A 12184-nucleotide genomic window follows, 5' to 3' on the forward strand; every position below is an offset into this window, starting at 1 on the left:
TCGAGGCTGGCGGAGAGGGCACTCCCCTTCTTCAAGCTGATGAGGGGGTCTGGTCCATTCTCATGAACTGAAGAGGCAGAACGTGTCTTCCAAGAGATGAAGCAGTACCTCACCTCCTTGCCGGTCCTGGTTGAACCGGACCCAGGTGAGACACTGTTTCTTTATCTTGCAGCGACGGCCGAAGTGATCAACATGGTGCTAGTCATTGAGAGGTCCGAGCGTCTCCCGCAGGGGGCCCCTGCGGACCCCCTGCAGGAAAAGGAGGACCGACCTCCACCACTCCAGCAACCGGCCCTACTTCGGAGGGACCGGCCGGGTTCCGACCCGGAGAAGCACCAAGCAGCATGGGGTCCGACGGGTCCCCAACTCAAGCAGAAGGATCCACTCCGGCTGGCAGAGTCAGGACCGTCCAGAAGCCGGTCTACTACGTCAGTGAGGTCCTTTATGAGGCGAAGGCCAGGTATCCTGAGACGCATAAACTTCTTTATGCTATACTCGTTGCGTCCAGAAAACTCCGCCACTACTTCCAGGCCCACAAGATTGTGGTGGTGACCTCCTACCCATTGAGGGCCATCCTCCACAATTCCAACGCCACAGGCAACATCGCCAAGTGGGCAGCTGAGCTCACTGGATTCCAGCTCCACTTCCAGCCACGTCATGCCGTCAAGAGCCAGGTCCTTGCTGACTTCGTCGCGGAGTGGACGCCATCGGCCAGCGTCCCTGGGGTCCGGGTGATGGCTCGGACCCCCCACGTCCAGAAGTCGGGGCTCCAGTGTTCACCGGACCTCACTGAACACTCTTCTTTGATGGGTCCGCCCGCGGCAAAAGGGCAGGGGATGGCGTGGTCCTCATCGACCCACGTGGCGAGTAGTTGAAGTACATGGTGCACCTCGACTTTGAGGCCACCAACAACATGGTGGAGTATGAGGCCTTGATTTTTGGACTCACGGCGGCTCTGTCCCTAGGGGTCCGGGAGCTCCTGGATAAAGGAGACTCCCAACTTGTCATCAGGAAAGTCCGGGGGGAATGTTGCTGCAACAATCCCCAGCTTGCAGCCTACCTCATTCATGTGAAGAGGCTGGAGAAGGACTTCGATGTGCTGGAACTGCAACATGTTCCACGCGAGGGCAACTCAGCAGCTGATGCACTCTCCGCGAGCGCATCGACTCAGGCACCCGTGCCTGAGGGCGTCTTCCAGAGACGTCTGCTGAAGCTTTCCGCCCAGCCTGCCGACCTGGGCGAAGGGGGTCGGACTAGCACCTCGAAGCTAGCGGTCCTGGCGGCGCTCCATCCGTGGAGCCCGCCAAGGGTCATGTGCTCCCTCGAGGGTACCGAAGACCTCAGGGAGCCACGCCCAAATTCTTGGGAAGGTCCCAACGCATGGATCTCTAAGGTCCGGGACTACCTGAAAGATAATTTCCTTCCTGAAGACCAAACATCTGTTGAGCGCATAGTCCGGATGGCTAAGCGCTACACAGTGGTAGAAGGGGATCTCTACCGCTGTGGCACCAACGGCATCCTCATTCGGTGCATTACCCAGGAAGAGGGCCGCGACTTGCTCGCGGAGATCCATGGAGGCGAGTGCGGAAGTCATTCTTTATCCCGCACGCTGGTCGGTAAAGCCTTCCGGCATGGCTTTTACTGGCCGACAGCGCTCCAGGATGCAGCTGAGTTGGTAAGGTCCTGCAAAGCATGTCAGTTACATGCAAAGCAGATACACACTCCAGCTCGAGCGCTGCAGATGATTCCTCCCTCTTGGCCCTTTGCTGTATTTGGGTTGGATATCTTGGGACCTTTCCCTAGGGCCGTCGGCGGGTACCGGTACCTCTACGTCGCCATTGACAAATTCACCAAGTGGCCGGAGGCAACCCCAGTGGCCAACATCACCAAGGCGTCAGCAACCGCTTTTCTGAAGTCAATTGTGTGCCGGTTCGGGGTCCCGAACCGGGTCATCACCGACAATGGGACTCAGTTCACAAGCCAGTACTTTCAAGAGTACTGTGAAGACATTGGCATCCAGCTCTGTTTCGCCTCAGTGGCGCATCTCAGGAGCAATGGCCAAGTCAAGCGGGCTAACGCTGAGATCCTCAGAGGGCTCAAGATCCGGACCTACTGTGACCTTGAGAAACATGGCGCAAGGTGGATTGATCAGCTTCCGAGCGTGCTGTGGGAAAATCGGACCACACCCAGCCGGGCAACAGGGGAAACCCCTTTCTTCTTGGTCTAAGGGGCCGAAGCGTGCCTTCCCCCGAAGATCACCATGGGCTCTCTACGAGTCCAGTCTTTTGATGAAGATTTGCAGGAACAGTAGCGTCGCCAAGATGTGGACCTCGTCGACGAGCGCAGATGGCGAGCAGCAGTCCGAAACGCACGGTACAACCAAGCGCTTCGGCGCTACCACCAACAGTTCGTGCGCAGTAGGGAGCTCTGGGTCGGTGACCTAGTCTTGTGGCAGATCCTAAACCGAGAGGGCCTGCACAAGCTCTCCCCCAGCTGGGAGGGGCCCTTCAAGGTAATAAAGGTGTGCCGACCCGGATCTGCTCGCCTGGCTACGGAGGAAGGCATGCAACTACCCAATCCATGGAACATTGAACACCTCCGTAAGTTCTACCCTTAGGACCTAGTTGAGAGGAAATTTTTCCTTTGTAATTGGTAGCATCAACGTGCAGACCAGGGCGGTGGCGGTCCGCCCTCATAAACCCGGCCCCTGGCGTACATCGCCCAACTCTTCTATACCAATTCATTGTGGAAAAATTTGTTCTCGGTGTGTCCTCGAAGTCTATGCGATTCTATTTTTCTTTGCTTCTCGTTACGCTAACCCCCCACATGGTTTTTCGCGTCTGTGTTGTGCCTAAGGCCTTTCTTGAGTTGATACGCTACGTCTCCGCCCCGGGACCTCTGTCTCGCGGAAGAAAAGGAACCGGGCACCCGAGAATTGGCTTCAGGGAGACGTGCTCGTTCTTTGCTGGGGTCCAGGGTCGAGTAGCCGCTTAGCCTGGTTCTGTACCCTAAGCCTACGCGCCCTACCCCCTAGGACGAGTACCGTTGCACCTCGAACCATAGACCCGGGGGCCGGGACCCCTTTAATCCCTGAACCTAGGCCCCGGCGCTCTGACCCGCTACGCAACTCAGGAGGCCTTCGCTGGCCAGACCGGGACCTCGTGGGGACGTCTACTAAGCATCGATCCGAAGTCATGTGCAGGACCTCGGTTCTATGGCAGCTACTCCCGACCTATCACGACTACCTCCCAGGGGGCCACGGGACCTCGGTGCACTTAAGAACACTTTATTAATTGACAACCAGAAAAACAGCTAAGTTTTTGGCAAAAAAGTAGACGCACGAAATACTTAAATACATTACTGATAATGTTATATTACATCACATCACAAAGTTATATTACAAAAACAATATGAAAAGTGCTAATCCTATTGCCCTGGTGGTCCGGAGGTGTCGGGCCGACGTCGGAAGCGCGACACCACCATGTCGACCGCCTCCTGCACGCGCTCCTTTGCAACGGCCGCCATCGCCCGGAGGGGACCAACCAAAACGGGAGTTAGCTGCATGGTGGGGTCGTGGCTCCGGAAGCTGGTAAGGATGTACTCAGCCGTGCCTCGGGCAACTGCGCTCCCTTCTGTCTCCAGGAGGTCGAGCATGCCGGACTCCAGGCCTTGTAGTCACTCGGCGGCAGCGTCTAGCACCTGGAGGGCGACGCCAAGCGATGAAGGAGCCTCCGCCACCCAGATGGGGTTTGCTCCGAGAGCCTCCAGGGAGGAGTTCACCTCACCGGCCCACCTAACGATGCAGCCGATGCTGGTGCTCCGCTCCGTCTGGAACTTCTCCACCCTCGCCTCCCTCTCCTGGAGGGCCGCTTCGCGCTCCCGGAGCCTCTGGGTCCCGGCCGACAGCTCCTCTTCCACGGCCGCCTCCCACGCCTGGAGTTCCTTGAGCCGGGACACCTCCTCTGCTTTGCGGGTGGCGAGTTCTTCTTTCCTCTTCGCCGCAGCTGCCGCCAGCTCTGCACGAGTGGCCTCCTGCACCGCGTTCACCTCCACCAACCTCTTGGCCTGCTCGGCCAATTCTAGGGAGATCCTCTCCCGCTCCGCCACTGCCTGCACCTTCTCCTCCGCTGCGATCTCCCGCCTGAGAGCATCCGCCTCCCGCCGCACTGTCGCTCTCTCCCATTGGGCCGCAGCCGCCTCCCGGTTGAGAGCTTGCTGCAGTTGCTCCTGCAGGAGCTCACGCTCCAGCACGAGTTTGGCGCGTTCATCGGTGTAGCGGGCGGTGACGGACTTGATGCAGTCCCCCAGGCGCTGCTCCCAGTCGAGGAGCCGGTGGCATTCTGCCTTCAGCCTCTCCCACTCCCGCCGGATCCCTGCCTCCAGTTCCTCGTGAACCTGCAGGCTTTTGGCAAAAAGGCGGGGGAGCGGGACCTCTGCTGGACTTGGAAGAAGACGCCTCCCCAGCACCACCTCCGGCTCCTCCTCCTATGCGGGTTGGGTGGTGGTGCTGGCGACTTCTGCCACCTCGGTGCCGCCGCGACCTCTGGCACCACCTCCGGCGCCGCCACTTCCGGCGCTGCTGCTGCTTCCGGCGTCGCCTCCCCCGGTGCTGCCGCTGCTGGTACAGCTGGAGGAGGCTCCAGCTCGGCGTCTGGTGCTGCTGCTGCTTCGGACGCCTCGGTCAACGCAGCTGGTCCGGCGGCCTCCTCCTCTGGGATGGGCTCAGGCCTTGGGGGTGTGGCGGCCTCCGGTTCCGGACCGCTGGGTCCGGCTGCTGCTGGTACTGGCTGGGGGCCGGACCCCCCAGCTGAGGCGGCTCTGGCGGTTGTGCTTGTGGCGTCTGGAGAGGGGGACCTGTCAGACCATCAACAAGGTTAGAGCACCAGGAGGCAAATTGGGATAACAAGAGATTCCAGGGAGACTACTTACTCAAAATCAAACCACTCCCATCGGCCCCGCATTTTTTGGGGGACCACCTTTTCTGCCGAAGGCCCACCGGACCTTTGGCGGGTGTCCCCGGCCGCTGGCGCTTCTGGTGGCAGGGGTGGGGTTTGTGGCCTTGGCTCGGACGGTGGTGGTGGCGTTGCCGGCTGCCTCGGAGGAGGCCTTCGCACCTCCTCCGGTCTCCTCTCCGGTTATTGGCGCTGAGGCGGAGGTGGTGGAGCTCCGCTCTGCTCCTCCGCCCCCGCCATCTTCTGGCGCTTGGGCGCCAGCTCCCCGACCAAGGAGCCGTCACCACGCTGGAGCCTCCGGGACTTGCTCCCTTCGGCTTGGCTGCTCCGCGCGGGTGCCGCCCCCTGGGCCTCGTCGCTCCTTTGGGCCGGGGCAGTACCCGCATTCTCCTTGTGCCGGTGCTCTGGCACTGGCACCTTCTCCTTCCATTTCCCGCCGGGGGCCGGACCTCCGGTTCTTGGCTCCCCGAGACCTTCGCTGGTACGTTGCTGGCGGTCTGGTGTGGCGCCAGGGATCTGGAGCCCGCGATTGGGGTCGGCTCCCAGTTGCCGGACCGCCAGGCCGCCCTTGTCCAGGGTCGGCATCGACGCCAGGACTGATGACCGCAACGCCCGGTCCTCACACAGGGCCTTGACCCCGCTCGGGAGGACCAGGGACTCTGGGCTGAACGCCTCGCCGGTCATCGCCCGGAGCGCTGCCTCCAGCTCCGCCCTGGTGAATTCGGAGCCGGGCCCCCGTACGATCCTGCTGCAGTCGTTCAGACCTATATACATGTAGGCCATCCGGGACCGTTGCTGCAGGGGGGCGATCCGCCGCTTCAAGAAGTCGCCCAGCACCATCAAGGATGTCAGGCCGCTCCGTTGGAGATTCTTGACCCGATCAAGGACCGGGCCGAGCTCCTTCGGTATCATCGGCTTGGCCTTCCAGGTGTTTCGATCGCTCTGGGGTTCGTCTGTTGGCAGCTCCAAGCGGTCGTGGGGGTCAGCCTCCGTGATGACCCAGCCTTCACGCCAGTCCTCCCACTTGGAGCTGGAGAAGGCGGCGATGTAGGAGTTTGCCATCCCGTGCCGGAGTTGGAAGTAGTAGGCATCGACCTCGCGCTTGCTCCTCCCGGTCCCGACCAAGGCATAGAAATGCCGGAAGATGGTGGTGCAGGGGCGCACCCCCATGAACATCTCCATAAAGTGGGCGAAGACCGCCACGAGGAGGACGGAGTGGGGGGTGAGATGATGAAGTTGGAGGCCGAACTCCTCCAGGAGCAGGAGGAAGAAGGAGGAGATCGGAGGAACCAACCCGCACATGATGTACGAGTTGAAGAGAATAAACTCCCCCGCGGCAAGGTCGCGGAGGGGAATCTTGCAGGCCCTAATATTCCCGGCTTGCGCCGGCACGGACCATCCCAGAAGGCGGCGCACCGAGTCCAGCTGAGTCTGGCTCTGGAAGTGGCGCGGGAAAGGAAGCGAAGACATGGCGATGGATGTTGAGTTCGCTAGGGATGGATCGCAAGGAGGCAGGGAAGAGAAGGAAGCGAAGCGCAAGGAAGCTGATCGCAAGAAAGGATGCGAAGGCGAAGGGGCGCTGCAGCGTCTGTTAATGGCAAGAGCGAAAAGGTAGCCGTTCCCTTCGGCGCCTACCTTTTATGCAAAAGGCTGTTGCCCTCTAGCGCTCCGCGACGACCGAGGCGAAGTCGAACGGTTGCCTGCGCCAGGCCCCCTCCTCTCACACCCAATGACTGGTGGGCCTGGGCCCGCCAGTCAAAGGCGTGGCTGCTGGAGGAAAAGGGGGAAAGGCGGAATCCGAACCGCCCGAGCCGCGGGACGGGCTCGAATAAGACAAGAATCTGAACCGCCTGACGCGCACGGCGCGGGCGGGGGGACGGGCCCCTCAGGGATCCCGCTTTGGGGGAAAGGTCATCCATGCCCTTCCCCGGCGGGAACAAGCTGTCCACCCAGCGCAATGCTGGGAACTGGCCCCACCTGCGGGTTCATCCTTCATCCGAGGTGGGCCCGGGGGCCTCTGTCGGTACATACGGACAGGGGTACCTCCTGCTAGGGTGTCCAGGCCCTTAGCGTATCACCATACGTGATCTTCCCCTCGCCTTCTGGGTGACGTGGCATACGGCCCGGGCCTGACAGCTAGGGCCATGGTCTCCGGACCTTCCCCGTGCTCTTAGAGGTCCGGGGCCTCCACATGCCCAGGGGGGCGGGAGATCTCTCGGGTAGCCCCCGCGGGCCCGGACTCCCCCAGGGAGGTCCAGGACTGCCACGTGTGATGGCCGGACCATCACAGACCTGACCGCTCCAACCGGCCTCGGGGGCCCGGATCCCCCTTCCCCCGGGAAGGGGTCCGGTGCCACCATGTGCCACCCCCACAGTGGGGGTGGGGCTGGCCTGCCATGTGCCTGTGGCAAGAGGCCCTTCGCTGGTCTCCAGGCGACCTACCAGCATTTAATGCGGTAGCTGGGCCGGGCGCGCCCAAGTCAAAAAGTGTGGCCTTCCCCTGACACACAGGGCAGGTAGGCTGACACCACGGTAAGCCTGCCTGTTTCCAAGGCGGCGCGTCGTATCACCGTTACTGTGCGCAAGCGGCGTACAGTCCTGTCACGGCGCCGCGCGCGTGCGTGATGATGGCCTGCAACAGGAGAGCCGAGGCCTGCGCTGCTACAGTGCGCGTGAAGGCAACGGCGCGGCGGGTCAGCGCTGCTCCTTCGCCTGACAGGTTCTCACTCAACAGTGGTGGCACGGCTCCACTGTTGAGTAACACTGACAGCAGTCACTGTGCCTACAAGGCAACACGCGACCGTACCCAGGCCGTGGATACGCACATTATCTTCCCAACCGCGAAGACTACAGTGAGAGGCTGGAGATGGAGATCTCCATATCACATAGAGTAGGCTCCAGTTGGCCGGGCCCACCTGTCGGGGTCCCGCACAGTGTAAGCACCTCCCTTGAACTATAAAAGAGAGAGTGTACTCGTTAGAGGACAAGTTTTTTAGACACACAAAGTTCCAGACAAGCTCACGCTAGTTTCCATCCAGGCTTACACAGTCAATACAACACCAAAGTGGATGTAGGGTATTACGCTCCGGCGGTCCGAACCACTCTAAATCCTTGCGTCCTACCTGCGTTCATCTGCCCATCGATCGAGCGCTCCTAAGTCTCCTCCAAACCCATCCTTAACTAGGATTAGACGGGTGCTTTCCGCCACCCGGCTGGAGATTTCCTCCGATAGGTGTGTTAAATAATTTTCTGCCTGCAAGCTTGTCTAATTTATAACTTTTGCTTAAAAGATGATAAAATATCCAAACTACTTTTGTTAGCTTTGTCTTCATGTCTAGTTTCTCTGTTAATTTCCTGAGAATTTATACAAATGTGTAACATGTCTTTTAAGATTTAACTTGTTTAAAGTTGCTAAAAATTGTAGATTTCTTAAATAATTCTAATAAAATAATTTTATTGCAAATCCAACCCTTATAAATTCCTTATGATGTCCTCTGTATGCAAACATTAAATCTTGATTTATGCTTGCTATATGAATTGTTTTGAGCAATCCTCATTTTTATCCTTATGTTTGCGAACGTAATCGGCGAGCTCCTTATCTAGTGTTTGCGAGCTTCCTTGTTAAATGTGATGCTCATTCTTCATTTCATCATATCATTTTTATATCATCAACATCATGTTAATGCATACATTTTATTCATGCATTATAGTGATTGAAACGACGAAGGACGAGCCTGTTGAGCCCCGCCGAGATCGTCGAAACCGAGCCGGGAGTTGAATTTGTTGTCGAGCCAGAAGATAACCAAGGCAAGCAGCTAAGCATGATTCATTGACCCACTTAATTTGATTTGGATTTAGCTATCTCGGGTATAAATGTTTATACTAAATATTATCTATTGCATCGTCAATCCTATTTTTATACATTGACCTCCCTTACTTCTATATACCCATGTCTTGACACTTATAGTTAGTAACTAATAAATTTGATAAATGCTTAGCCATGCTTAGAATTAATCTGTAACTTGGGAGAAATTGTTAGGAATAGGATCACTTGCACAATACACAACTTTTACCTTGCTCGGGATTGTCCGGGTTTGAGATGTTGAAAGTTGTATTGGTCTAGTTGGAAAAGAAATGGTTTCGTGGGCGGAATGTAGGGCCTCGAGAAAGGAGTCTTGTAGGCATAGTCCGCTTGAATCGGTTAAGGACCGTCCGTGAATGACCTCGGTTTTGAGCATGTTATCGTACTACCACATATGATTGGTATGGATGAGCCGATTACCTTCTAACTATTAATCCTTGATGCACGATCCTAGATGTGTGGCTATAGGGCTTTGTAGGGAGGCTTAGGGGTGTCCCCGGTGAACCTAGGTAACTCTCCGCTCAAGTTAGGCGTGATGTTCAATGGTTGAGACTTGTCGGGAAAAGTTGATGCGAGTACCCCCTTGCTCAACGTGATCAGTTGGGTGAGTCGCATAGTCCTTGTGTCGTGTGGGTAAAGAAGTACACCCTTGCAAGGATAATGAATCAATTCAAATTGTTGCGCTCTCAGTTATGAGCAAGCTCAAAATCCAATGAATTCTTCGTAGAAGTATCGTTTTGTCGGACTTGGTTCATGTCAACTCTTGATACTCATTTGTGTTGTGATTTATCAACTAAAAGTTGAGATGGTTTGGGCAAGATAATTAAAATACTAGGAAGCTAGGTGTTGGATTAGAGAGCTCGTGCTTATGCAAATTACTTAACCCTAAAGTCTTATCTTATGAGTCTTCATTTGCATAATCCTTGATTATTAACTAATTTGTGTAAGTCTTGCGAGTACCTTTGTACTCATGTTGCTTTGTTAACTAAGTTGCAGGTGAGCCGGAGGTTGTGTTTGGCCACTTCTATCCCGCCGACTCCGGTGCGGGCGAGGAGTAGGTCGATGCGGCCTTGATGGTGTCCTTGAGCAAGACCCCATCATTTTATCGTTATTTAGATATCCGCTGCGAACTCATTCTTTTGGGGATGACATGTTCGACTTTCAGTTTGATAAACTATATCCCTTTCTAATGTTAAGTAATGAGACCGAGGCTTATATTTTGTTGTGGAACCTTAAATTTTGGATTCGAACCTATCCCTTTGTTGAACTTATAATGTTGTTTAGTGTAACCTTTATTGCTTAAAATTTTCTCTTTATGATCCATCGGCGATGTATGAGATTGTAAACGGTATGTGTGTATGCATGATCTTGGGCATATGGTGGAGCACACACCGGGACTGTTAGATTTGATATTATTTTTGGCGAATGACAAGTTGGTCATTTATAACTTAGATATGGGTTAACACGTGGCACGCTCTTAGCGCGAGCGCGTGTTAGCTCTCATCTTAGTGTTAATGACCGGCCGTTCGCTTAAAATGATATTAAATTTGACGGTTCTTACAATTATTTACTGATCAATCATCTGTGATATACTATACATGTATATATCCTAACTAACTCGTATGATGGGGGGGGGGCGAGAAGTAAACGTTCCTGCCAGTTGCAGAACATGATGGATCGCCTGCATTAGCTAACTAGAGCTGGAAGATCCGGTACTTCCTGGGACCAAAACCGTTCCAACTTGCAACAACCAGTACTCGTGGCGGGCTCGGCGCCCGCGCAGCCTGGCCACGTCGTCGGGAAATCTGCTGCTCGCTGGATCATGATCGGCTGGCCCGCAGCGCTTGGTGAATCGAGCGCTCGTTCGATTCTTATCGGCTGGCTCGTGGCGCTTGCTGTACCGAGCAGCTGCCTCGCTGTCGCTCGCGTCTGCCTCCGTCGTACGCGTACACGCTCCGTCACCATGACGCGTGGATTTTCACTGCTGTGGTGTCGGCTTACCACGGTGACTCGTCGCGGTGGTCTGCGGGCGACGCGGGATAAACTCCAGCCTGCGCTTCACTGCTCCTCCTCACATGTTCCTTTGCTTCCGCGGTAAGTTTCTGCTGCCTTCGCTTGCTCCGCCCTCCTCTTTGTTCGCTACTTCGCTGCTCAGAGATGTTCTACGTTGGATTTCTCGTTCTTTTTCGAGATTTCCTAGTTGCTGCCTGTGCTCCAGTTTGGCTTGCTTTCCTGTTATCAGAGATTTCGCTGATTTCTTGTTCCTTTTCGAGGTTTCCTGGTTGTTGCATGCGCTGCAGGTTGGATTTCTTGCTTCGTTTCCGTGATGTCGTTGCTTCGTTCCGAGATTCCGTTGTCGAATGGAGATACCTGCTCCCATTCGTGTCTTTTTTGCCTCGACCGTCTCCGCTTTTGCTTTCGTTTCCCTTTTTAAAGTCCGGCCTGTTATGAGCATGCGCCTGGAGAAAAAAAACCTAGGGTGCCTGTTTGTAGTCTTCTAATTTCATTGGTCCCTCTCTTCTTTTTTTAGTTGCGATACGACTTCGCTTTCCTTTTACCTCTGCACTTAGTATTTCCGTTGCTACTCTCCATTTTGTCAGCCGATTTTTTATGCACTACGTGCGCTTTCATCTTCTTGTCTTAATTTGCAGGCCCCGTTCGCCTTTGGACATGATCCTTTGTCCACTGCCCACGATTCTTCCTCTGCTCTGCTTGCCTGCCGCCGTGCCGCGGCGGAGGTGAACTCTTCCTCCCAATTTTTTTTAGCACCTTGTTTACTTGCTTCGGTTTAACGACCTCCCAATCCCTGCTGGTAGTCCTGTGCATGCGTTGGCCTCTGCTTGTTCCCGTTACCTGTTATTCTGTGCGCTGATTAGTTCTTGCAGGGTCGTCCGCTTTCCATTTGCCTGCAGTTAGTTTTCACCAAGCCAGTTCTTTTATTTCACGCTTCTGATTTTCAAGGATACGTTACGTTAATTGGTACCCCTTCTCATTAGGACTTTTTCAGACCGGTTAGCTCGCCACGCCTAGACGCCTTCTTGTCGCCACGCTCCGTCTCCGCGGTGAGCACGACTTGCCTACTGTTTTAGAATTGAACGCACTGTGAACGTGCAAGCTTTCTGTCAGGTCCTTACGTTTGTAGTCTGGCCAAATTGCATTTCTTTCAGCGGTACATATAGGCGCTGGTTACCCTCCCGTGCTGTTTTCTGCACCTTCGTTGCATGCACCTAGGTTCCTACTCAATGCTGCTAGAGGCTGGCTAACAATCTGTGTGTACTCTTTTTCTTTCTTCGATTTTATTTTGTGCACCTCTGCTTCTTGTTCGCTTCTGTTTGCACCGCAAAATAAGTTTCTCTACCCGTCTGGTTTT

At 55.4% G+C, this 12184-nt stretch overlaps 1 protein-coding gene across 1 annotated transcript; it reads right to left on the reverse strand.

Moving 5' to 3' along the window:
* Positions 1-3675: 3675 nt before the first annotated feature.
* On the reverse strand, positions 3676-6422 carry LOC112880866 (uncharacterized abhydrolase domain-containing protein DDB_G0269086-like). Its single transcript, XM_025945603.1, has 3 exons — positions 6349-6422; positions 4542-4854; positions 3676-4395 (listed from the first exon to the last, which is right to left on the reverse strand). Exons 1-3 carry the CDS (start codon positions 6420-6422, stop codon positions 3676-3678), a joined length of 1107 nt encoding a protein of 368 aa, XP_025801388.1.
* Positions 6423-12184: the final 5762 nt, after the last annotated feature.

This window comes from Panicum hallii, chromosome 2, assembly GCF_002211085.1.
Source record: "Panicum hallii strain FIL2 chromosome 2, PHallii_v3.1, whole genome shotgun sequence".
NCBI classification, from domain to species: Eukaryota; Viridiplantae; Streptophyta; class Magnoliopsida; order Poales; family Poaceae; genus Panicum; species Panicum hallii.

Bases quoted from the DNA above. Each gene is read 5' to 3' on its own strand.
- LOC112880866 (XM_025945603.1), bottom strand. From the start codon at position 6,422: ATGTCTTCGCTTCCTTTCCCGCGCCACTTCCAGAGCCAGACTCAGCTG. The intron at 4,855-6,348 runs GTCCGTGCCGGC...ATGGTCTGACAG, and splicing joins GTGCGCCGCCTTCTGGGATG to GTCCCCCTCTCCAGACGCCA. The intron at 4,396-4,541 runs GTCGCGGCGGCA...AAAAGCCTGCAG, and splicing joins CGCCGGAGGTGGTGCCAGAG to GTTCACGAGGAACTGGAGGC.